Genomic DNA, 26,227 nt, shown 5'->3' on the forward strand with positions numbered 1-26,227 from the left:
GATGGTGATGGTGATGATGGTGATGATGGTGATGATGATGATGATGATGGTGGTGATGATGATGATGATGGTGGTGATGATGACGATGATGATGATGATGATGATGGTGATTGATGATGATGATGATGATGATGATGGTGATGATGATTGATGATGATGATGATGATGATGATGATGGTGGTGATGATGATGGTGATGATGGTGATGATGGTAATGATGATGGTTATGATGATGATGATGGTGATGATGATGGTGATTGATGATGATGGTGATGATGATGGTGATGATGATGGTTATGATGATGATGATGGTGATGATGATGGTGATGATGGTGATGATGGTAATGATTGATGATGATGATGATGGTGATGATGGTGGTGGTGTGATGGTGATGATGATGATGATGGGTGATGATGATGGTGATGGTGATGATGGTGATGATGGTGATGATGTGATGATGATGGTGGTGATGATGATGATGATGGTGGTGATGATGACGATGATGATGATGATGATGATGATGGTGATGATGATGATGATGATGATGATGATGATGATGATGATGATGGTGATGATGGTGATGATGATGATGATGATGATGATGATGATGATGATGATGATGATGTGGTGATGATGATGGTGATGATGGTGATGATGGTGATGATGATGATGATGGTGATGATGATGATGGTGATGATGGTGATGATGGTGATGATGGTGATGATGATGATGATGGTGATGATGGTGATGATGATGATGATGATGATGGTGGTGGTGGTGATGGTTATGATGGTGATGATGGTGATGATGGTGATGATGGTGATGATGATGGTGATGGTGATGATGGTGATGATGGTGATGATGATGATGATGATGATGATGGTGGTGGTGGTGATGGTTATGATGATGATGATGGTGATGATGATGGTGATGATGGTGATGATGGTAATGATGATGATGGTTATGATGATGATGGTGATGATGATGATGATGATGGTGGTGGTGGTGATGGTGATGATGATGATGACGGTGATGATGATGATGATGGTGATGATGATGATGATGGTGATGATGGTGATGATGATGATGATTAATGGTTATGATGATGATGATGTGATGATGATGGTGATGATGGTGTGATGATGATGATGATGATGATGGGTGGTGGTGATGATGATGATGGTTATGATGATGATGATGGTGATGATGGTTATGATGATGATGGTGATGATGATGATGGTTATGATGATGATGATGATGATGATGATGATGGTGTTGGTGATGATGATGATGGTGATGATGATGATGATGATGATGATGATGGTGATGATGAAGGCCTGAACCAACCAGTTACAGTCTCAGGAAACATGACGACGCTTCCAGTAAACACACAACAATTAAAACAGCTGCTTTGAATTCCACGGCGACACAAACGTTCCTCTGTTTACTGAGACACACAAACTGAGGTTTCAGCTGACAGCAACAACAAAAAAAGACTCACAAACAGAGCAGGAAGAGACGACAACGTTCTGATTGGAATGCAAAAACAACACAAACAGGATGCACAATAGCAAAGAGACATGGAAGCACTACAAAACACAAAAAACAACCACAAAGACACAAAAACAACCACAAAGACACAAATAACAACCACAAAGACACAAAATAACAACCACAAGGACACAAAAAAGCAAACATAAATGTACAAAAACAACCACAAAGGTACAAAAAAACAACCATAAATATACAAAAACAACCACAAAAGTACAAAAAACAACCACAAATATACAAAAACAACATAACAAAGACAAAAAACAACCACAAAGTTACAAAAAAAAAACAACCAGAAAGATGTAAGAATATCTGCAAAAAGCTGTGTGTTAAGACTTGCCCTCATAGCTGGAAATCTGGGGGTATGGCTTTCTCTATTAGCTGGACTAGGAGCTGAAGACCTGGTCTGGGGCTTGGTCTAACACCAGGCAACCTGCATCCAGGGTTTGGTGTAATAACTGAAAACCCAAGGCAAACACTTCCTTTAATACCCAGAAGCCTGTGTCTAACAGCTGGACTACAGGGCCAAAGTTTTGTCTGACAGAGTCTGGGGCTTTGGTTATTATCTGGAAACCTTTGACAACAACTTGTAGCTGGAAACATGGTCGGAAAGCTTGGTCTAATAGCTGGAAAACTTGTTGTCCAGTATTTTTTTCTAATAACTGGACAACAAGCTGGTCTTGGTCTAACACCTGGCAACCTGGATCCAGGGTTGGATCTAATTGCTGAAAACCCGAGTCAAATGCTTCTTAATTTTAAAGCACCTTATGGAGTTGCACTTGACTTTTTAATGTTGGATTTATTTATTATGGCTGTTGCTATTTGTCTTTTAATTGTACTTTTTAACTTTATTTCTATTTCTGTGTTTATGAATGTGAGCAACGGACTATTGTATAATTTCCTTCGGGATTAATAAAGTATTTATCTATCTATCTATCTATCTACCCAGAAATGTGATGCTAAGGCTTAGTCTAATACCTGGACGATGAGCTGAAACCTGGGTCTAGGGCTTTGTCTAAAAGCTGAAAACCTTTGACAAATGCTTGCTTTGATAGCTGGAAACCTGGGATTAAGGCTTGGTCTAATGGCTGGATCAGTAGCAGACAGACACTGAGGCTGAAGATCTGAACCAGTTGTGTTTCATTTCTTATTTTAAACTTCGACTAAAAGATTTGGACTGTAAATCTAGTTTCCTGCTCTGACACCAGGAATGAGTCCCAGCCGGGGCCTGGTTCAGTCTCGGGGCCCCCAGGAGTCTCCTCTGGTCCGTCTGACCTGCTCAGACCTGCAGACTGAGAGCTGCAATCATGGACTGAGCTCCTCTGTACTTTAACCAACCTGAGGGGTAATTAAACGTCTAAACTTCCAATCTAAAGAGAACTGGACCTTTGTGGTGTTTGCTCTCCAAACAGCAGTCTGTGTGATTCCTCCAGTAGATTTAATTCAACATGTAAATAACAACAAACAAACAGAATAATCACCAGAAAAGTTGCAGATGAATGATAGCAGATGCAAAATGAAAACATCTGGATGTAAAACGACTCAGAAAGATTGAAGACTCTGAAATATCACCAGAAAAGATGCAAACAAATAAAGAAGAGGTAAACTAAACACACCTGGGGCTAAGGCTTGGTCTAATAGCTGGAAACCGGAGGTTAAGGCTTGGTCTAATAGCTGGAGACAGAAGGTTAAGGCTTGGTCTAATAGCTGGAGACAGGAGGTTAAAGTTTTTTGTATTAACTGAAAACCTGAAGTTAGGGCTTAGTCTAATCACTGGAATCACTGGAGGCCTCAGATTCAGACTTTGGGCTGTTAAACCAAGCATTAGCCTCCTGTTTGAAGTACTACATTAAGCCTTACCCTCAGGTTAAGACTTGGTCTTTATGTTTGATTTTGTCATTTATTGTCTAGTTTGAGTCATTTTGTCAGGTTTTATGCTGCTTTGTGTGTCATTTATGTCATTTTTTGTCATTTTGTGCCTGATTTTGGGTTGTTTATTGTCTCGTTTTTGTCAGTTTGTGTCTCGATATTGTCATTTTGAGTCTACTTTGGCTAATTTTGTCATGTTTTATGTTGATTTGAGTCTCATTTCAGTTGTTGTTTTGTCATTTTGTACCTGATTTATTGTCATTTTTCTCTCGATTTTGTCATTTTGTGTGTCATTTTCTATTTTTTTTGTCATTTTGTGTCTAGTTTGAGTCATTTTGTCACGTGTAATGTTGTTTTGTGTGTCATTTCTGTGATATTTTTTGTGTCTTTTTGTGCCTGATTTTTGTTGTTTTTTGTCATTTATTGTCTCGTTTTTGTGAATTTGTGTCTCAATATTGTCATTTTGCATTTACTTTGGGTAATTTTGTCATGTTTTATGTTGTTTTGTGTGTTATTTCTGTCATTGTTTATTCATTTCGTATCTGATTTTTGTCATTTATTGTCTCATTTTTGTCAATTTGTGTCTCAATATTGTCATTTTGCATTTACTTTGGGTAATTTTGTCATGTTTTATGTTGTTTTGTGGGTTATTTCTGTCATTGTTTATTCATTTTGTATCTGATTTTTGTCATTTATTGTCTTGTTTTTGTCTCGATTTTGTCTAGTTTGATTAATTTTGCATCTTATTTTCTATTTTTTCATCATTTATTGTCTCGTTTTTGTCATTTTGTGTCTCATTTTCTATTTTTAGTCATTTTGTGTCTAGTTTGGGTAATTTTGTCAGGTTTTGTTTAGTTTTGTGTATATTTTCTGTAGTTTTTGTCATTTTGTGACAGATTTTTGTTGTTTTGTCTTGTTTATTGTGTTGCTTTTGTCATTTTGTGTCTGGATTTTGTGTAATTTTGTCAGGTTTTATGTTGTTTTGTGTCTCATTTCTGTCATTTCTTGTCATTTTGTGACTGATTTTTGTCATTTTGTGTTGCTTATTGTCTTGTTTTTGTATTTTGTGTCAGGGTTTTGTCGTTCTGTCTCCTCGTAGATGTCTTTCTGTTGACTTCATTTCTTAATTGGTTCATTTCCTGGTTGATGTTCCAGCAGCACATTTTAATCAAACCCGTCTCTGTTTAGGTGAAGCAGGTAAAAAAAAAACCAGGTAAGCCCTCAGGCGCAGTCTGACAGATACCTGCTGTAGCCAATCAGGACGCCAGCTGAGCCAACCTGGAGGCGCCTGCTCACCTGGACCAATCAGAGCGCCCGCTGTGAGAACGTTGCCTTTTATGGACAAGAGCAGCTGTCCCACCAGAGCAGATAAAAGCGGCTCAGCTGCAGCTCCGGCTGCACAGCTGGGCGAACACACGAACCACACCTGACCAACAGACACACCTGAGACTCACCTGCACAGGTAAGACGTTTGTGTGTTTACTGAAGCCAGCAGCAGGACAGGTGTGTTTCTGGAGCAGGTAGCTGATCCTAGAGCGCTAAATGAAGCTGAAAATGTCTCTACTTCACAACTTAAAGACACTTTTTAAAGGAAGTTTATAGTTCAAACAAACCTACAGAAACATCTGGATGAAGTAAGGTTTAATCCAGAGTCTCTGAAATTTAAACTTTACTGCAGTAGTATTCTATAATCTGAATGTTATCGGGGTTCAGTTTCTGTGTTTCTGCTCAGGTTTGTCCTGCTGCTCTAGATTTAAACCAGATTTAATGACAGATTCCAGCTGCTGAGACTAAAAAGGTGCAGCCAGAAGTTGTTGCTTAACGACTCCGTAGATTCAGCTCTTCTCTTCCTGCCTCAATTTGTTGGTAAATCCTGAATCATGTTGACTCATAAAAGGTCGGAAGAGAAGTTTATCAGGTTGGACGGTTCCAGGTGGCGACGCCCCAAAGAGCCAAAAATCTGAGGGAGAAGCTGAATGAGTTTTAAAGGGTGTGGCCGATCAGGACGGAAGATCAAAGCTCCTAAAGCAGAAATAAAGGAACTTAAATGATCTAGAATGAGTTTATAGTCAAACTCAGCTTTTGTGATTTAAAGTTTTTTTTTTTTGATGCAGCTATTCAATTTAAAGATTCAGTTTCTGTAGATTTCAACCCTTTAAAATGGTGCAGCTGATTGTACTGAGGAAACAGAAAACATTTAACACGTTCTGCAAATAGTTAAATAAAAAGACTGTAGAACACAAACCAGATGGACTTAGTGGTTTAAAATGTGGACAAACCTGATGCTGGAGGAAATAAACTGACAAGAAAACAAGATCTCTTTAAAGAATGAATGAATGAGAAACTTAATTCTAATTTGATGAACACTTTAGTGTTTTAATCTTTTGTTAAATTACAGAAAATAAATGATAAAATCACAGGAAAAGTCAAAATTCATGTTTTAACTGCATAAAACTGATCAAACTCAAAATAAAATAACTGTTCTTATAAATGTTTTTTATAGTTCTGATTAATTACAGATAAAACTAAGTAAAATTTAATTAACTGTAAATGTGACATAAAATTCTGTATTTTATGTCTAAATTAATTTTTAAAACTGGATTTAAATCAGTAAAAATATCATCCTGCAGATATTTGGCCTCATTAATTACAGATATGAAGTAAAATCATCACATTTTTAATTTGCTTATTGACTTTTTAAAGGTAAAAACCATAAATATCTCAGATTTTTAAAATATTTTTTATACAAATTTTTTACATTTAAAAATAATTATCTTACAGATTATTTTTATTTTCAGTTCCTGAGAAATATTCTACAATTTTAGATGCACTTTTAAATTATTTCTTTTTTGTGAATTATTTAATTTCACAGATGTGCTGATATTTTCAGGTTCTACAGTGGCATTTTTCCTGACACTAGATTTCTTTTTTTTCTTTAAATATGCTTTTTAAATTTTATTTCATTATTTTACTTATTTATGACTTTATATTTTTTGTCAGATTAAATACCTAATTTTACAGATTTGCGGTTATTTTCAGGTTCTGCAGTGGCATTTATCCTGATGCCAGATTTTAGTTTTTTACTCTTAACTTACTTTTTAATTTAATTGTTGCTTTATTTATTTTATTTTTTGTCAGAATAAGTATTTAATTTTACAGATATTATTTTTCTTATTTTCTATAATTTTTTGTCAGATGAAGTCCTTAATTTTCCGCTGTGTTTGGTTTTAAATCATTGCTGACGTTGGAGCAGTAAAGTGACGTTAACCGTTTCCATCCAGACATGGACGACGACGTTGCTGCCCTGGTCGTTGATAACGGCTCCGGCATGTGCAAAGCCGGGTTCGCCGGAGACGACGCCCCCAGAGCCGTGTTCCCCTCCATCGTGGGCCGACCCCGGCACCAGGTAGGAACCAGAACCTGAAGCTCACCTGTCCTCTGAAGGCGTGCTGAGCGTTGGAGGCTGAAGGTTTGTGTGTCTGCAGGGCGTGATGGTGGGCATGGGCCAGAAGGACAGCTACGTGGGCGACGAGGCCCAGAGCAAGAGGGGCATCCTGACCCTCAAGTACCCCATCGAGCACGGCATCGTCACCAACTGGGACGACATGGAGAAGGTCAGGAAGTCAAAAGTTTCTTCATGTCTCAAAAACGTTCATTATGTCTTCTTGTTAGTACACTGGTTGAGTTCTTTGTTCAGACATAGAATAACTAGCTAGATGATCAACATCTACCTAGTTATTCTATGTCTGAACAAAGAACTCATAACCAGTGAAAAGTTTCTTCCTCAGAAACTCCTGGTTCTTTGTCTTCAGTAACTTTATTAATGAGCAGAGTTCTACCTTCAGACTGGGAATATTTCCAGACTTCCAGGTCCATAAGGTCCATAAAGTCCATAGAGGAGAACGTCTCCTGGAGAAAGTTGTAGAGTAGACCTACCAACAACTGGACAGTTGTTGGTAGGTCTACTCTACAACGTTCTACAGTTGTTGGTAGGTCTACTCTAGAACGTTCTACAGTTGTTGGTAGGTCTACTCTAGAACGTTCTACAGTTGTTGGTAGGTCTACTCTAGAACGTTCTACAGTTGTTGGTAGGTCTACTCTAGAACGTTCTACAGTTGTTGGTAGGTCTACTCTAGAACGTTCTCCAGGGGACATTCTCCTTTCCTGCTTCCAGTCTTTAAGTTTAGTCTCACTTAGAACATTCCAGGTCCTTGACGTCCATAGAGTTGGGTCCAGAAAAATAGAAAGTTGTGGAAAACAGCTGAAATTAATCAATAATTCTTCTGAACTTTCCCTAAATGTCTTGAAACTTAACCAAAGTGACACAAACTTTTCCAACATGATTTGAAACCTGTCTTTAAGAGATTAACATAATTGACAAAGTCCAAAATCCTTTAATGATCAGAGTTCTATCTTCATACTGGGAATATTTTCAGAGCTCCAGGTCCTTGACCAAAAACTCAAGACATGCAAATTACCCCAAAAGAGACTAAACCACTCTGAAATGTTGAAATGACAGCAAAGACCTGAAAAATCACCACAAAAATGGCCAAAACTACCACAAAAAGTGGTGCAAAATAACCTTAAGAACAACCAAAACTACCTTGAAAGAGTTCTGCCTTCATACTGGGAATAATTCCAGAGTTCCAGGTCCTTCAAGTCCATAGAGAAGTGAAAGTTGCCAAAACTTGTTTATTTTCACTTCAGTGTTTATGACGGAGACTCTCAGAAACAATCATTGGTTCCTTGGATGTTTCTGGTTTCAGTTTGTCCAAATTCACATGACAGTTGTGCAGTTTGTCTCAGATTCATCCATAAAAGGACCAAAAATGGTTGAAAACACCTTTAACTCATCCAGATGGCCTTGAAAGCTTCCAAATGGGCTAAAACTTTCCCAAAGTTGCTCATTTTTAGCCAACTGTGATCATTTGTATTATGGGATGCATCCTAGTGTGAACAGTTTAGTCCTAGAAACAATCCTTGGTTCCCTGGATGCGTTTCTGGTTTCTGATAATTCACCAGAAGAACCTTTAGAAAGGTCATTCTGGGTGAACTTTCATATCAGCATGTTGGTAGGTGGTTGGTCAGAACAAGTTTCAGTAAAATAATTTTTACACAATTTTTCTGTCATTTTGACAGATTTTAGTGCAGTTTGGAACAAATGTTGAGCCCACTTGGACAAAGTTTCAGTACTTTTATGCATATTTGGATTATTTGAAGTTTTTAAGGACTTTTGGACATTTGTTTTTTCAAGTTTTAACGTAATTTTAGATTATTTACATCAGGGGTGTCAAACTCAGTTCCTGGAGGGCCACTGTCCTGCATGTTTTAGATGTTTCCTTCTTCCAACACACCTGATTCAAATGATCAGCTCATCATCAAGCTCAGCAGAAGCCTGATAACGAGCCTGATCATTTGAATCAGGTGTTGGAAGAGGGAAACATCTAAAACATGCAGGATAGTGGCCCTCCAGGAACGGATCTTGACACCCCTGATTTACATGTTATTTTGGTAGCTTTTCTGTGATGTTTTTTGGATGACTTTCATGTCACTTGGAAAATGTTTTAACATTACTGTCAACAATTTTTGATTAACTCTATCTAAAGACTGTGAAAACTTGAAGATAAACTGAAGTTTTTGTAAATGAAAGCCAGCTGACTGAGGTCAGGTTGGAGGCTCTGATCTGGACGATGCAGTGAAAGTTTCTCTTCCTGTAAATGTGATGCTTTATTGTTGTTTGGTGCAGATCTGGCATCACACCTTCTACAACGAGCTCCGTGTGGCTCCTGAGGAACATCCCGTCCTGCTGACCGAAGCTCCTCTCAACCCCAAAGCCAACAGGGAGAAGATGACCCAGGTGAGTCCGCAGACGAGGCTTCGTCCTCTTCCTCACGTTGTCCTGTCGGTAACCTAACGGCTTCCTCTTTCCTCCGGTCCAGATCATGTTCGAGACCTTCAACGTTCCTGCCATGTACGTGGCCATCCAGGCCGTGCTGTCGCTGTACGCCTCCGGTAGAACCACAGGTCAGAAGATCCATTAGATCAGATTCAAGGGAGACCAGAACTACTGTCAGAGGAAATAAAGCAGGAAATATTCACGTATAAGAAGCCGAGAATTCAGATGTTTCCTCACAAAAGTCCAAATTACTTGACTAATGATTCGAAGAAGAAAAACCAGATTACAGACGGTAACTTGCTCTTAAAATTATGTTTGACTATAAATTAGTTTATTTTTTCAATTGGCAAAAAAATGTAATTTTTCAAATATTTTCCATTAATTTCAAGACTGAACAATTTTAACATTTTACAGATTTTCATTGTTCCTTTCAATTAGTTTATCAGTAAAATCACAAAATTTTAATGTCTGTAAAACGGGTCCATATTTTTATACAAGTTATTTTCACTGTATTAAAATCAGTAAAGCTAAAAAAATATTTTACAGATTTTCCTAGTTTTAATTATAGATGAAATAAATTAAAATAATAAAAAAGCAATCCCCCCAAAAAACAGGCCAAAACTGTAAATGTCATGTTAAAATTTAGTATTTCCACATAATTTTTAAAAGTATTTCAATCAGCAAAATGAAAAACATATTTTTCTTACCAGCAAAACAATATTTTAAAAAAATCTCACTTTCCCTTTTTAATTACACATAAAGTAAAATCACAAAATGAACAAAAAACTGTAAATGTCACATTAAAATTCAATATTGTTGGATCTAAATTACTTTTTACTATATTTAAATTGACATTAAAAATTCAGCCAAGCTAATTTTGTAAAATATTTTACAGATTTTCTTGATTTTTGTGTAAATGCAGGTAAAATAAAAAAATTAAAAATGGGCCTAAATTGTAATTGTCACATTAAAATTCTGTATTTTTTGATACAACTTTAAAAAGTTTTTTTTACTATATTTAAAATCAGCTAAGCTAAGGACAATACTTTTGCAGATTTGCTGTTATTTTCAGTCTCTAAACAATATTCATCTCCCCAGTGACGAAAAATGATCTAAAAATAAAAACACCCAGCTTAGAGTTCAGAGGGTTGAGTTATTTTTTTTTTTTTTTTTTAAATAATGAACGCTACAAGCAGCAGTTTGTAAAGGTGGCAGTATACAGTAAAAACCAAACTGGATTCTGCAGCCTTAAAGCTTGAAGGTCCAACGTCTTCTGTCCTCCAGGTATCGTGATGGACTCTGGAGACGGTGTGACCCACACTGTGCCCATCTATGAGGGCTACGCTCTGCCTCACGCCATCCTCCGTCTGGACCTGGCCGGCAGAGACCTGACCGACTACCTGATGAAGATCCTCACAGAGAGAGGCTACAGCTTCACCACCACCGGTACGTTCTGCTGACAGTCAGAGGAACCCCAGATAAGACGAGCTCCTCTGTGTCCGTCTGAACGTTTTTCTTCCCTTGAACCCTCCAGCTGAGCGTGAGATCGTGAGAGACATCAAGGAGAAGCTGTGCTACGTTGCTCTGGACTTCGAGCAGGAAATGGCCACGGCGGCATCATCCTCCTCTCTGGAGAAGAGCTACGAGCTTCCCGACGGACAAGTCATCACCATCGGCAACGAGAGGTTCCGCTGCCCCGAGTCACTCTTCCAGCCCTCCTTCCTCGGTTTGTGAGGGACTCGGGTGTTGGGGTTAAACTACAGATGCAAATTTAGAATGACCTTCTCATCAAACGCTGAAGTCTTGGTGATGTTTTAGCCAGAACGTGATGCAGGCTGTCAGTTAAATGAGCTGCCGAGATAAAAACGCTGTTCTAGCAGATCCCAGGTCATTCTCTTTAAATGTTAGTTCTGGTTTAGAAACAATCGTCCCAGAAGTCTCTGTCATGGTGCCTCGTTGCTAAATGCCTACATTGCTCTCTGCTAGCTAACCTGAACTCTCCATAAACCAGGGAGTACATCTATTCTGTAGTCTGTCTTCAAACATGCGTAAACGTCCTTCTGCCTCATCAGTCAGTGGATTTTTGATCAGTTTAATTAAACGATTTTAAACATGAACTTCCCCAGTAAGACCCTGCAGTGATGTTTATGGTGTTAACCAACCAGAGTAAACGGAATATTTAGGATTAAAACCTGACAAAAATGAGAGAAATGCAACTTTATCAGGTGGTAGTAGTCACCCTACAAGTCGTGTCCTTTTCCAGTGTTTAGAACAGCATCCCATCTTCTAAGCATGAGATCCTGATTTTTCCCAACTGGAATTCTGGATGGAAAACTGTTTTGTTTTTTTGTTTTTTTTTCCTTTGGGAATCAAGAGAAAGACAGACCTGACTGGCTCTAGCCATTTCTGCCCTCTGCTTGGTTCCCTTGTCTTAACCTTCCTTGTCTTCACAAATCGTTTAAATTTTAGATCTGTAGAAGTTTTCACTGATATTGATTTCTTTTAAACATGAACCATTGACACCATGCTCAGGAAAGCAGATGATCAGGATGGAGTCTTTTTAAAACTCCCGTTTGGTCATAATTACTTTTTACTTTTGCGCACTACTCCTTAAAGTCTGGCTGATAAATGCTAAAATCACATTAAGGTGCACATCACACTAAGACCACCTTTGACATTTAAACATAACTGGTGTAAATATCCCAGATGAGCCCCATTTGTCAGACTGACTCCATGAAAGAGGTTCACTCCATACACTAAAACTGAGCTTATGTGAAAGTATAGTGGAGCATGATCTCGGTGGTGGTGGTAGAGGGTCTGACCAACAGGTCTTTGGGATGTAAGCGAGTGTTAAAGTTGACCTGAACGCTTGTTCTGCTCAGGAATGGAGTCTGCCGGCATCCATGAGACGACCTACAACAGCATCATGAAGTGTGATGTGGACATCCGTAAGGACCTGTACGCCAACACCGTGCTGTCCGGAGGCACCACCATGTACCCGGGCATCGCCGACCGCATGCAGAAGGAGATCACCTCCTTGGCTCCGTCCACCATGAAAATCAAGGTACAGCAGCGGTGGATCTACCATCAGCCTAGCTTGGTTCATGTAGATTCTGCTGCCATCATTTTTCTGTGAATCTGATCTGTAAACCTACAGAAAACAGTTTAGATCATCATCACATCAGTGATGTACAGAGAAGTTGTAAAAGTTTTTACATAAAATGTATGAAGAGCTCATGGGTTTTTATGGCTCTGATCCAGGTTGTCTTCTCAAGACTAGATCCTTGCTTTTGTTGGGTCTACTCAGATGTACACTACCATTCAAAAGTTTGGGGTCACTGAGAAATGTCTTTATTTGAAAGAAAAGCCTTTTTTCAATGAAGATGATGTTAAATGAATGATAAATCCAGTGTAGATGTTGTTAATGTGGTAAATGACTATTGTAGCTGTAAATGTCTGATTTTTAATGGAATATCTCCATAGGGGTACAGAGGAACATTTCCAGCAACCATCACTCCTGTGTTCTAATGCTACATTGTGTTAGCTAATGGTGTTGAAAGGCTCATTGATGATTAGAAAACCCTTGTGCAGCTATGTTAGCACATGGATAAAAGTGGGAGATCTCATGGAATTGTCTGGGTGACCCTAAACTTTTCAACAATAGTGTAGTTTTAGTCAGACAGGCACATTTTCTTTTCCTGACTTTATCTCTGTTCTCCAGCATCTTTCTAACCAGAAAGTAAAAAAATAAAACTGAACTCTTGCTGCTACAGTCTTCAGACTCTTGGAATAAAATGGACCCATCCTGGTGTATTTGCTGGTCTAATCTTGTTCTTCCTCCTTACCTTCAGATCATCGCTCCCCCAGAGAGGAAGTACTCCGTCTGGATCGGCGGCTCCATCCTGGCCTCCCTCTCCACCTTCCAGCAGATGTGGATCAGCAAACAGGAGTACGACGAGTCCGGCCCCTCCATCGTCCACCGCAAGTGCTTCTAAACTCAGCTTCCTCCTCAAGTCAAACATGCTTCTCAACTCCTCCGCCCAAATAGAAATGTGTCTGGTTCGGACTTGAAGGTGCATCAGGCAGCGCTTTTAGTTTCAGCTCAGCAGACCCTCCTGGGCTGAAGTCCATCTGGTCTTACTGAGGGGAGGCTGCAGCTTTCAGCCAGATCGTTGGAGATCCGTGTCATCCATCAGCTCGCCACCTTCACACCACCCCTGCAGAGACTCCACAGAAGGCCAGGCCATCCTCATGCACCTCTAAAGCATTAAATCACTGTTTACATGAACAAACTCTGCTTTCCTCCATTTCACCCTGTTACAGTCGAGCCTCTATGAATAAACAGTGTTTGTACTTTCCAATAAAATGCCATCGTTTGTTTACAGCTGCTCTCCTGTCAGTGTTTTCTACAACTACAGGTGCAAATATTAAAGGTTTACGTGAAGCTAATTATTCACTGCTTTTTCCACTGAGGTCAGAGGAGCGCGTTGCCCTTCAGTTTTACAGTTTCAGGCTGATTTTAAACTGTTCAAGTTGGGGATTTTGGGGTTGTAAAGGTGGAATAAAAACCAAAGTTGACAACCAGGATCAGGTTCAACCTCATCAGGCTTTCTTTGTGTTGGCTGGTTTGATAAAACTGACGTTTGCTTCTAAAAACCCATTTTCAGTTCCATCAAAGATCAGATGGAAAACTGCTGGTGTTGGATTTAATCTTATCTTCTGCTTCAAATTGGAAAAATGGGGTTCTTATTTAGTGTTTTTTTTTTTTTGTTTTTTTTCCTCATCTCAGAGGGGGAAACATGACATGCTGCCTAAAAGAAAACGGGCCCAGTTTATTTAGGTTCACTGCAGACCTTTAAGTTGCTTTCTCTTAAAACAAACTGAGGTACAGCATTTTATAAAAACTTATTCACAATATAAGCTGTATTTTTAAATGTTTGTGCTGCCAGCTACAAGAAATGCATAAAAGCATTTCAATTTGTTTTTTTTTGTTTTTTTGTTAAACCTTGACTTCTGAAAACAAAGTTACAAGTAAAAATAAAATGCATTGGGGGGGAAAAAAGTCCAGTCCAACATCAGAGGTAGTTAAACTTTACTGGAACTACTGTTTATTACATCAGAAAAATATTTTGCTTTTGTTCCATTTTGCTCTGCAGATTCACAGTAATGACAGATTCATACAAAATAAAAACAAACAGGATTAGGTCTACAACAGGATCAAGTCTTCCTTTTCTTACCAACACACTAAGGTTTGATCTTTTTTCTATCCTAGTAGTACTACAGAGTATTTCTACTGCAGTACTACTGGGACAGAGCACTGCTTTAATGCTGGAGTAGCTCATGTTGTGTAGATAGCGCCACCAAGTGACCATTTTCAAAACATTTTCTCTTATGAGTCCAGTGTAAATCCATTCTTGTCTCTTATGTTGGTGTGACTCAACATGCATCACACTTCCATTTGAAATTAATCAAATGCCTCAAATTTAGGTTTCCAGTGAATTTTTACAAACCATAAAATTAAAAATGACAATCAAGTGACAAAACAGTGAGACATTGTGTTAGGGATGCTGGTCATCAGTCTAAGCTTGTGTTTTAACATATCAACTAAAAATACAATACTTTATATATTAATGTCCAGTTTAGTGCTAAAACCTTGAATAAAAACTCACATTCCTTATATTAATGTATGTACAGTACATGAGGCTTTGCACAAGGAAGCAGATAACAGATAGTGATGACAAAGAGCAGTCTGGGGTTCATAGATGATTCTCTGAAAAGACCAAACTTGTAAACTTTAAATGTAAAATCACTGGTCTGTGGTGAAGAGACCATTTCAAATTCTAACAATGATTCAGGTCTGACATAAAACACCTTCTTAATATGTGCAGGAGAAACTTTAACAACTCAGGTTTTGGCACATCTGAGGTGCTGCCTGCTTAAAGTCGGTACAAACATCAATGAAACAGCGACTCAGCCATCCTCAGAGGTTCGTCATGTGACTCATAATTACTGATAAATGATTCAATCAGATTCAGAATCTGAATGAATCATTTATCAGTAGTGATAGAAGTTTTGTTGAGTCGACTTCTGGTTATGGCGGCGCCCTGGAAAGATGAAACACCTTGAATTTCCCTCGATTAATAAAGTATCTGTCTATGACCTGGTTCTGCAGAACAAGTGATGACAAACTACTCTGCTAAGTACTGCGATGCCGATGAGTAAAGAAAAAGGGAAAACGATGAAGCAAGCAAAGCTAACTACCTTTAGCGCTAGCAGTGTAGCCCAGCAAGCTAAAACACTGACACCATACAGAAGGCAATTAGCGATGTGAAGTCCGAGTTCTTCTCCAAACTTGATGGCTCAGGAAATAGATATCGGACTGAAAGAGCGTCACAGACCAGGCTACAGATATAAATGATGGATAATAAAGTGTCTGCAATGAGAGCTAAAGTTAAAAAAAACTGGAGAAACCTAACAGAGCTTTGCAGGAAAAGGTGTCAAACCTGGAGATGAGGTCCTGAGTAAATAACCTGAGGCTGGTAAACCTGCCTTCTTGGAAAAAATGGATGCCAGAAATACTGGAGATCAACGGCCAAATAGTTCTGGAGAGAACATACTGGGTCGGACTGGACAGGGAAGCCAACTCCCCTCCAAGAACGCTGATGATGAAGTTCTTTAACCACAGGGACAAACTGAAGGTGATCTACAAACTGAAAGGCATTAAATACAAGAACCAGCAGTGAGATTCTACTGATCTGTCTGCAGAGATTCACAAGCAGCAGAAAGAACAAGACTCAGTCCATCAGCAGCTGCAGAACCTGAACATCTGACATGGAACGATTCACCCGCCGACTCCTGGGAACACAAAGCACCGACCAGAACCTTTAACACTCCACTAGAGGCACAAAACCTCAACGACAAGATCATACCAGGGGGCAGCGAGGACCTAACAGTGACTGGTAAAAGCTTTGCTACATCTCACGTTCACTTTTCTCTGGGAAATTCATCTATTTGTGCTGGACGTTTGATCAGATTAAGGTCTGTGGAGGTTGCAGTTCCTGATGTGTTCCTGGAGCTGGTTCTGTTGGGACGAAGCAGGATCTTCACCAGTTGCAGATACTCAGCATGTCTATGTCAGATGCTGTGTGTGTTTTAGAGTTTGCTGCATCACTTCAAAAACACATAACACAGTAAAAACAACAGCAGCAAACCAATGAAAGCATACATCCATTTCTTCCTCTTCTGGTAGAGCTCTTCCAGCAGCTTCCTGTTTCTGGTCCTCTCATCCTCCAGAACCTCTCGGCCCTCCTGATGCATTCGTTCATAGATCTCCTTCTTTTCTTTGTCCCAGGCATCTCGTTCTTTCTTCATTTCTCTCCTGGTCAGCTCCAGCTTCCTCTCAGCGTTCTCCCTCTGCTCTCTTTCTGACCGAAGCTTATTCTCTGCAGCTTCTGCTTTCCTCTTCCACTCCTGTTTCTGATTTTCTTCTTTCCTTCGTCTCTTCTCGTCTTCCTCTCGTTCTTTCTTCCTCAACTCTCGTTCCTTGTTGATGCGTTCGTCTTTCTCCTTCAGCTGCTTCTCTCTCAGTTTTCTCTCCTGTTCAGTTTGCTCTCTGTATTTCATCTGCAGTAATTTTAAATCTTCCTGGTGTTTCTTCAAGAGGTTCTCCTCCTTCTTCTTCATCTCGTAGTCCTTCTCTTTCTGGATTCTCTCCAGCTGTATCTCTAATAACTCCTTAGTGTCGTCGATCATCTCAGAGGTGAAGTACCTGCCGCCGTTCTTCTCCACCATGATGTCGATGTTGTTCAGCAGCTTTTTAACTTGTGTGCGGTTTGTTGGATCTTTGTTGTTGAAGACCTGGTATCTGCCTCCACAGTCCCGGATGAGTTTCGCAAAGCCCTCACAGTTACTGAGGTAGTTCTCAAACAGCTGATCTTCCAGCTCATCTCCTCTGGTGAAAATGATGAAGATGAAATCTTGTGACTTCTTCCCAAAACATCTCTTGATCTGCTCCACACAGTCCTCGTCTTTCTGTATGAAGCTCCCAATCTGCAGCACCAGTAAGAACACATGAGGTCCAGGAGACAACAGACTGATGGATTTTAGAATCTCCCACTGAAATTCATCATCAGACAGAGTTGCATCAAACAGTGCAGGAGTGTTGACCACAGCGACTGGCCGTCCATCAGGTTCTCCTGTTGCTTTCTCACAGGACTTGGTCGATGGCTTTGGGGCGATTTTGGGTTTAAAATGGTTTTTACCTAAAATCGTGTTTGCAGTTGCACTTTTCCCGCTCCCAGACTTCCCGATCAGGACCATCCTGAGAGTTTCTCTGCTCACATTTTCAACCTCACTCCTTTGCAGCTGAACTGTAAGCTCCAAAACCTTCATCAGAGCCTCAGTGAACATGTCCTTACTGAAATTTTTGGATCCTCCATCTGTCATCTTGTCCACTTGATCCAGCAGCTCTGGGATCTGCTGCTTGTCCTTCATGCTGACAACAACAGATCTTCCTCCACAGCTCTGACAGAGCTCCTGGATGTCTCTGCTCTGTATAAAGTCAACAACATCTGGAGCTGTAGGATCTGACTCCACAGTGAACAGAATCAGGGTGAAGTCTGTGACTTTAGAGCTGAATGTGTTCTGGATGGTCTCTAACTCTCCCTTGTCTTCATCAGTGAGGGGACCCACAGGTAGGACCAGGATGAAGGCATGGACGCCCTCAGGATCACAGAGGGAGATACACCTGAATGATTCCTCCATCACTGCCTCCTGAGGTTTTCCATACAAGGCAGGCAGCTCCAGCAGGGAAACACGACGTCCACACACCTCTCCCTGGGTTTTACCAGACGAGCTGGAGGCTGAATGAAGCTCTGTCTGACCTAAAATGGTCTCAGCTGCTGAAGTCTTCTCTTTTTCTCTTCTACCACACAGGACCAGGTTCAGAGGAGGTTTTCTCTGCTCAGATGTTGGTTTCATGGTTAAACCAGCATCTTCAGATTGCTCACCACTCAGATCTTCTCTGCTGTTCTCTTTTATGATTTGGCTCAAATGTGTCAGCAGCTCTGAACGTTCCAGGTTCTTCTGATACAAGTATCTGTATCTGCACTCTCTGATCAGGTCTCTGAAGGACGGATTCTTCATGAAGTTTTCAAATGAGCTCTCCTCTCTGGACGCTGATATCAGAACCAGTGATCGATCAAATGATTGATCACTGAATAGTTCCAGGACTCTGCATATCCTCCGTCTGTGTTCCTCAGTGAAGTCTTCAGGCTGTAGAACCAGCAGGAACACATGAGGTCCAGGATCAGAGAGTCTCACACAGAGATCTACATGTTCTCTTAGTTTGTCTTCAGAGATGTTTGGATTCAGCAGATCTGGAGTGTTGATGAGGACTATTTCTTTCTCCTTTATCTGTCCTCTGACTGTCACAAAGTCTGGTTCTTCCTCAGTGTTGAACTTGGTCTCTCCCAGTAATAAGTTCCCCACAGAACTCCTCTCAGACCAGTTGTTCCCCAGAAGAACAACCAGCAGCTCAGACACTGAAAGAAAACACCAAGTTTAAAAAAACACTCAACTGTTCAAAACAAATACAAGAAATCGGCATTTATAAGAAATGAAGAATGATTTTTAGTCAAATAACAATTTGAATTACTTTCCACAATTCTAGATGTCAATAAACAGAACGGTTGTATTCCAGTTTTACTTACTGTCAGGTGGTAGAAAGTAGTAGCTGCTGCTGCGCTTCAGGGTCTGCAGAGCATCAGTTACTGTTAAAAATACACAAGAACATTAATTCATTCAGATGTTACCTGGGATGAAATGGACACTGACCTGAATAACAATCTGTTCTTCTACACTATTTCTTAAACAGTATTATTGGTTTGCTTTTATGTGATGTGAAGCACGGTGGTGGCAGCATCATGATGTGAAGCACGGTGGAGGCAGCATCATGATGAAGCACGGTGGTGGCAGCATCATGATGTGAAGCACGGTGGAGGCAGCATCATGATGTGAAGCACGGTGGAGGCAGCATCATGATGTGAAGCACAGTGGAGGCAGCATCATGATGTGAAGCACAGTGGAGGCAGCATCATGATGAAGCACGGTGGCGGCAGCATCATGACGTGAAGCACGGTGGCGGCAGCATCATGACGTGAAGCACGGTGGAGGCAGCATCATGATATAAAGCACGGTGGAGGCAGCATCATGATGAAGCATGGTGGAGGCAGCATCATGATGTGAAGCATGGTGGAGGCAGCATCATGATGTGAAGCACGGTGGAGGCAGCATCATGACATGAAGCACGGTGGCGGCAGCATCATGACGTGAAGCACGGTGGCGGCAGCATCATGACGTGAAGCACGGTGGCGGCAGCATCATGACGTGAAGCACGGTGGAGGCAGCATCATGATGTGAAGCATGGTGGAGGCAGCATCATGATGAAGCATGGTGGAGGCAGCATCATGATGAAGCATGGTGGTGGCAGCATCATGATGTGAAGCACGGTGGCGGCAGCATCATGACATGAAGCACGGTGGCGGCAGCATCATGACGTGAAGCACGGTGGAGGCAGCATCATGATGTGAAGCATGGTGGAGGCAGCATCATGATGAAGCATGGTGGTGGCAGCATCATGATGTGAAGCACGGTGGCGGCAGCATCATGACGTGAAGCATGGTGGAGGCAGCATCATGATGAAGCATGGTGGTGGCAGCATCATGATGTGAAGCACGGTGGCGGCAGCATCATGATGTGAAGCATGGTGGAGGCAGCATCATGATGAAGCATGGTGGAGGCAGCATCATGATGAAGCATGGTGGAGGCAGCATCATGATGTGAAGCATGGTGGAGGCAGCATCATGATGTGAAGCATGGTGGAGGCAGCATCATGATGAAGCATGGTGGAGGCAGCATCATGATGTGAAGCACGGTGGAGGCAGCATCATGATGAAGCATGGTGGTGGCAGCATCATGATGTGAAGCACAGTGGTGGCAGCATCATGATGTGAAGCACGGTGGTGGCAGCATCATGATGTGAAGCACGGTGGTGGCAGCATCATGATGCCACCACCATGTAAAGACAACATGCTTTAAAAACACATCGGCAGGTTTTTAGGCTCAGAAGGTCAAGCTAAGAAAAAATGAACACCAGGAAATATTAGTGCAGCAAAACAAACAAAAAAAAGTTTCACATGTAGCAGTCAGGGCTGATTAGAAAAGGTCTCATTAAAAGCTTCTTGTCTAATAAACCCAGAAAAGTGAAGCAGTGAGTCTCTGTTCCGGTCAAACAGGACGTTATTCAGACTGATGAGTGTGATGTTGAGTTTGATGAATCCAGCCTGAAAACAGCTGTAGCAGTAGTTTGTATATTTAATGCAGTGCTGCCACCTGGTGGTACAAACTTCCTGTTTCACCACAGCAGGAAATCACAAGGCAGCGTTTTAAAACAGTAACGGTGGACGTCAGCAGGGCTGTGTGTTCCAGATGTGACTGTACTCACCAGATGTTGCTGCAGCTGCTGCCATCCTGTTCGCTGCTCTTCAAACACCACAAGAAGCTCCAACAGTTGATGTCTAAAATCTGCCAGAAATGAAAAAGTTTAAAAGTCAGAGTGAAGCTCCAGCAGTGGCGTTGATGGACTTAACGGTCCAACGGCACTCGCTGAGGTGATGCAGACTTTAAATGTGATGAAGCTAGGCTTGGCTGTGAGGCCTCGTCTTTAACAGTTTTATCTTTAAAGCTGCTGTCCGGAGTTTCCATTTGTTTTCAATTTATGTATCATTTTTTAACAAAGCTTAAATGTGTTAGTCTAGTTCGATACTATAATATAAAGTTAGTATAACGCGATATGAAAATTTATTCCTGAGCTCCGCCTTCCTCTCATAGACCCCCATGTTATTCCAAAAAGCGCCGGTTGCTGCCGACCAATCAAGTTCGAGCTTCAGCTTTGTCATGCTGTCAATCAACGGTTACGCGCACAGCAAGCAAGCCCATGCAGAGGTGGGCGAGCTACGCACTACGCAACCGCGCGCACATTTGTTTTGCTTGTGGAGGAGAGAGCATCAGGGATCAGCAACTTCCAGAAAAGTTACCGATCGCTTGTCAGGCCAAGAGACTGCAGGACGTTTTTTGGCTCAGGGTGCTCGCGTCGCTCCCCGACCACGGCCTCCATAGCCCGCCTGACGGCTTCGTTTAGATGCCCGACCTCTGGAGGAAGATGTTGGGGCGTCTGGGACATACTCTTCATCAGAGGAGTCATGCAATTCTGAACTCTAGATAGAAATAAATAAACAATGTAACACATATACACGCGTAAATGCACTAAGTTTGATAAACAACGTCATCCAGAGGGATACACGAGTGTAATCACATATTGAAACTTTACTCGTTCATCCCAGCAGATTCATGTTATTTTGGTATTAGGACAAGTTAGACTCAATACAGCATTCTAACGTAATTCCTTTATTATTTACTAAATGTACTAAATGTAGAAGAGGGGAAAACAGCAAAACAGGCGAGATGCTGCAGCACTCCGGGCACTCCTCTCATGTACTGAGCGCGTGCACAAATAAAGGAAATCAGAGGGAGGGACCAACAGTGTTTTAGGAGACGCTGCGATTCAAACTCCAGACAGCAGCTTTAATGAGATGATGTTGTTCAAACAGCCCTCGAAGGCTGTTACAACATCATCATCTCTGGAACCATTAAAGATAAAAACCTGAAACTTTCACTGTTATTTCTCATCATGTCATTTATTCAGAATCTGTCATACTGCAAAATCGAGAAGCATCTCAACACGATGATACTGACATCGCCGCGCTTCACTATGTGGACATTTACTGTGATATACAGTGTTTGGTGTCTGTTAGTCTACGCAATGTTTCAAGCATTATTAAAGGCAAAAACCTGAAATTTTCATCATGACATTGATTCAGAATCTGTAAGACTGCACAGCCGAGAAGAATCCCCACATGATGATACTGCCACCGCCATGCTTCACTATGGGGATGTTTACTGTGTTTGGTTTCAGCTAGTCTACTCAACATTTCATAAACTTTTAAAGATAAAACACTGAAATTTTCACAGTTATTTCTCACCATGTCATTGATTCAGAATCTACAATATCGGACACGTAGATCAAATAATCTCTGATTAAGGACGAGTTTAAATCTGAAAAAAAACTAAGCTGCCATGAAAAGTTCCATCTTTGAGCACAGTTAAAAAAAAAAAGAAAATCTAGAAGTTGACTACTCATATTGTCTGAACCATATGTAGATGCAGGTCACAATAACAGAAAAATAAACATATTTTAATGTGAAATACTTTATGACACAAATGAAAAGTAGTAATCTTTGCTAAACTTTCATAACTGATTGAGCAGGTTTGACGAGTTGGTAGAAAGTCTGATCCCAGTGAGTTCTAGAGTTTAAAATGTTTTTTTCCAAACAGAACTAAGAAAATCTATTTTTTAATATGGATATAATTTTCATTGTCTGACCCACTTTGTGGAAAAAAACCCGGTTTGGAGAAAACTTGTTGAGTAGTTTGGAGTCATTTCTTTATTGTGATGAAAGCAAACACTGATCTGTTGGTGGGATTTAATCAGTGGAACATTGATTCTGATGTGAGCAGGACTTTAGTGCTAAATTTATTCTCCTGATCACTGTGAAGCTGTTTAATAGGATCTAAACAGGTTCTCTGCTTCCTGTTCTGTTGACAATAAACTTCAAGTCTCAGCTGGACTCTGAGCAGGAAGTTAAAGTCTGAGAGCAAGAATATTATTATTATTCTTTTTCATAAGTTTATGAATTCATTTTATAGGCTGAAGAAACACAGTGAACTGTTTCCTGTTACACTGACTGAACTGAGTTTTCCAGCAGACCTGAACGTCACACATGATGCGTTCAAGAACCGTTAGAAAGTTGAACAATTCTTTCCGTTCTTAGAGTTTGTGGCTGATAAATTCTGTTTCATTTGAAAAAGCAACAAATCTTCACATGTGAGAATCAAGAAACAGCAATTATTTAACATTTTAGCTTTCAAAGGACAATCATTCTGTTTTCCTTCTAATGCTCTGCTGCCAAATGCTGGAAGAACACAAAGTTTTTCTGCCACAATCTCCATTTCCATGATCCAGTTCTAGAAATCCAGCAGCTCAACAGACAGACTAAAAGTGAAGCACTGAACCTGTCTGATCACTTAAGGGAATAAAAATAAGGCAACAGCCAGAATAAAGATGAAAACACAGATTATATTCTGAGAAATGTTTGACGTCTGAGTTTCCTGAAGCAGCAGTTAAATGCAGAAATTAAGAACATCAATTAAAGACCTTAAAGTGTCTCCATTTAAAATCACAAACTGATGATTTCTTCAGCTGTTCTCTGGTTATTTTCACAGACGGCCCTCTACGTAGTTGAGACTAAATCAGCAGGTCACCGTCTATTTCCTGCGTTTCCTCGTTGATTCTAACAGCTGCTGTTTGTCTGCAGAGTCCAGATTCAAGAGACTCTTATCGAGTTCAAACTGTCGCTTTGAGGTTCTGGACGGATCATTTCTCCACAAACAAACCTCGGATTTACTCACCAGCTCTTTCTTTGCTGCGCCATCTCTGCCGTGAAAGTGAAAGTAAAGACGGTGCAGAACTTTGAAGCGGGTTTCTTCACTTTTTCAGACGTTTTTGGAGAAAGTCTAAAGTAGTTTAAAACGTACAAGTTCGCGATGAGTCTGGATTAAATGACAGGATTATAAAATGAAACTTTATTTCTACAGATCATTTAAAAAGTTTATGTGAGCTCCACCTGCAGGAGAGAAGAGCTGACATCTGATAAGACGGACAGATGTTATGTTGTGACTTTTCTGATAAAGTTCTGTTTATTTACAGAGTTGATGATTAATATAACACATTAAATGTAGGAAATCAATAAGTTAAATGAGTTAAATACTCCTTCATTTGAGTATTTCACAGAAGTTATGAGTCAGTTGGACTTTGGGAGTTCATTACCCATGATGCTCCGGGGTAAGCAAAGGAATCTGGGTCAACAGCTGAGAAGTGTTCAGTTTCCACCAGTAGGAAGTTAAAGCTGTACCATGAGCTGAAGCTGCACTTCCCTTTATGTTCTCTGAAGCTGTTTACCAAACAGAAGTCCAGACTCTGGTCTTTTCTTTGAAACTCACTGTGGAAGCTTTAAGAAAAACAAGAAAACAAATGTGGAGAAGAACATATGTAAATATTCTAGCTATATGTAACGCAAAGGTTCTGGTGTCTGCTCTATGTGGGGTTCCTCTCCACAAACTCTGCGTTGTGTTTCTTGGTGTATTTGGGTGCAGGGTGTCCTGCAGAGAGAAGTAATAATAGCAAATAATACCTTTACCCTTCCATTCATTGTGCAAAAAATAACCAATAAGATAAATGTGCAGCTGCAAACCCTCACAGAAAATACCAGCATGTCCTCCTGCACTCATACAAAGCTGCCTGGATGGATATTAGACACACTATTAAAGGTCATTCAGGCTTTATTCCTCAACACACAGTCCTTAAACTCAGGCTAAACAGCGCTTATAACTTCACAGAAACATATTTTAAAGAGATTAATGTTTTACCTGCAGTTTAATTTACACATTTTGTACAAAATGTGGCTTCCAGGAACCCTGCTGACCTTCAGCAGTTAAGAAAAAAAATACTTAGTGAAACTGGCCTCCTCTATGGAGTCACAGGAATGTCATAATAAAAGATAAATCTGTAAAAAAAAAAAAAAAAGGAAATAAATGTGTAAATATAAAGAGAAAAAACTAACTAAAAACATCTGTTAAAAAATCTGTTAAAAAGATAAGAAAAAATAGGAAATATAAAGAGGAATAAATAAATAACTAAATAAATAAATATAAAGGTAAACTTTCTCTTTGGTTTTCATTTTGTTTTTCCATTTAGTCGTTCCTTTTTCATTTGTCCTGTTGTGATGACCAGAGAAGAGCGTTAGCATCCAGTCAATGTTAGCTTTAATGTTAGCGATGCTAACCGAGCTAGCTGCTCAGTCGTAGCCTGATTAAAGCTAACGTAGCATTAAGCTAACGATGTTTGTGTGGAGTTTCATGTGAACAGCTGAAGTGTGTTGTGTTAGTGTAATTGTTGTACATTTAGCTGATAAAACTGTCAGAGGAGACGCTGGTTCACATTAATGTAACGTTTAGAAAGGTTTTCCTTCTGTTGGCTTCACTCAGAAGATCCTCACAGTGAACATGAGACACCTGAGATGATCTGTGAAAGAACTTGGTGTAAGAACTCAGTTGTAGAACTCTGTGGAAGAACTTGGTTGTAAACCTCAATAGTAGAACTTGGTGCAAGAACTCATTTGAAGTCACCGCTGGAAGAACTCAGTAGCAGAACTGGATGGAAGAACTCAGTGAAAGAAATCGGTGCCAGGACTCGATAGAAGAAATGACTAGAGGAATCCAGTAGAAGAACTCAGAAGAAGAACTCAGTGGTATAATTCAATTAAACAAATCAATGAAGGAATTCTGTTTCAGTTCAATGGAGGGACTCCGTGGGAGTATTCAGAAGAACTCAGTGGCAGAACCCAGTATAAGAAATGAGTGGAAGAACTTGGTGGCAGAACCCAGTGGATGAAATCAGTAGTTTTACTCGGTGGAAGAATTCGGTGGAGAAACTCTTTCAATTTTATAGAAGAACTCAATGAAGTTATTCTGCTTCAACTCAATGGAAGAACTCAGTGGACGAACATGGTGGCAGAACTTCGTGAAAGAACAGAGTTGAAGAACTCAGTGGCAAAACTCGGTGGAAGAATTCAATGAATGAATCAGGAAATTCATTGGAATTTCCTAAATGTGGATATTTTCTAGATTCTTCCCTCCTCTACGACGGTAAACAAGACATTTGTCTTCTTGGACTTT

The 26,227-nt window shown here is 40.3% G+C and overlaps 2 protein-coding genes across 3 annotated transcripts; one reads left to right on the forward strand and one right to left on the reverse strand.

Moving 5' to 3' along the window:
• The first annotated feature begins 4,799 nt into the window (after positions 1–4,799).
• On the forward strand, positions 4,800–13,700 carry LOC127534849 (actin, cytoplasmic 1-like). Of its 2 annotated transcripts, none has more exons than XM_051951126.1 (9): positions 4,800–4,882; positions 6,702–6,826; positions 6,906–7,034; positions 9,167–9,277; positions 9,360–9,444; positions 10,601–10,762; positions 10,851–11,042; positions 12,199–12,380; positions 13,168–13,700. In XM_051951126.1, exons 2-9 carry the CDS (start codon positions 6,704–6,706, stop codon positions 13,309–13,311), a joined length of 1,128 nt encoding a protein of 375 aa, XP_051807086.1. In that variant the 5' UTR covers positions 4,800–4,882; positions 6,702–6,703; the 3' UTR covers positions 13,312–13,700. The 2 variants fall into 2 exon arrangements, with proteins under 2 accessions (XP_051807086.1, XP_051807087.1); XM_051951127.1 differs by having other exon boundaries at positions 4,803–4,882; positions 6,674–6,826.
• Positions 13,701–14,391: 691 nt separating this feature from the next.
• On the reverse strand, positions 14,392–24,129 carry LOC110972560 (GTPase IMAP family member 8-like). Its single transcript, XM_051951006.1, has 4 exons — positions 23,903–24,129; positions 20,820–20,899; positions 19,027–19,086; positions 14,392–18,858 (listed from the first exon to the last, which is right to left on the reverse strand). Exons 2-4 carry the CDS (start codon positions 20,842–20,844, stop codon positions 16,484–16,486), a joined length of 2,460 nt encoding a protein of 819 aa, XP_051806966.1. The 5' UTR covers positions 20,845–20,899; positions 23,903–24,129; the 3' UTR covers positions 14,392–16,483.
• Positions 24,130–26,227: the final 2,098 nt, after the last annotated feature.

This window comes from Acanthochromis polyacanthus, chromosome 7 (genome assembly GCF_021347895.1).
Source record: "Acanthochromis polyacanthus isolate Apoly-LR-REF ecotype Palm Island chromosome 7, KAUST_Apoly_ChrSc, whole genome shotgun sequence".
NCBI classification, from domain to species: Eukaryota; Metazoa; Chordata; class Actinopteri; family Pomacentridae; genus Acanthochromis; species Acanthochromis polyacanthus.

Coding starts and splice junctions, on each gene's coding strand:
- LOC127534849 (XM_051951126.1), top strand. CDS start 6,704: ATGGACGACGACGTTGCTGCCCTGGTCGTTGATAACGGCTCCGGCATG. Junction 9,278..9,359: donor ACAGGGAGAAGATGACCCAG/GTGAGTCCGCAG, acceptor CCTCCGGTCCAG/ATCATGTTCGAGACCTTCAA. Junction 10,763..10,850: donor CTACAGCTTCACCACCACCG/GTACGTTCTGCT, acceptor TGAACCCTCCAG/CTGAGCGTGAGATCGTGAGA.
- LOC110972560 (XM_051951006.1), bottom strand. CDS start 20,844: ATGGCAGCAGCTGCAGCAACATCTG. Junction 19,087..20,819: donor AGCAGCTGCAGCAACATCTG/GTGAGTACAGTC, acceptor TATTTTTAACAG/TAACTGATGCTCTGCAGACC. Junction 18,859..19,026: donor CTACTTTCTACCACCTGACA/GTAAGTAAAACT, acceptor GTTTTCTTTCAG/TGTCTGAGCTGCTGGTTGTT.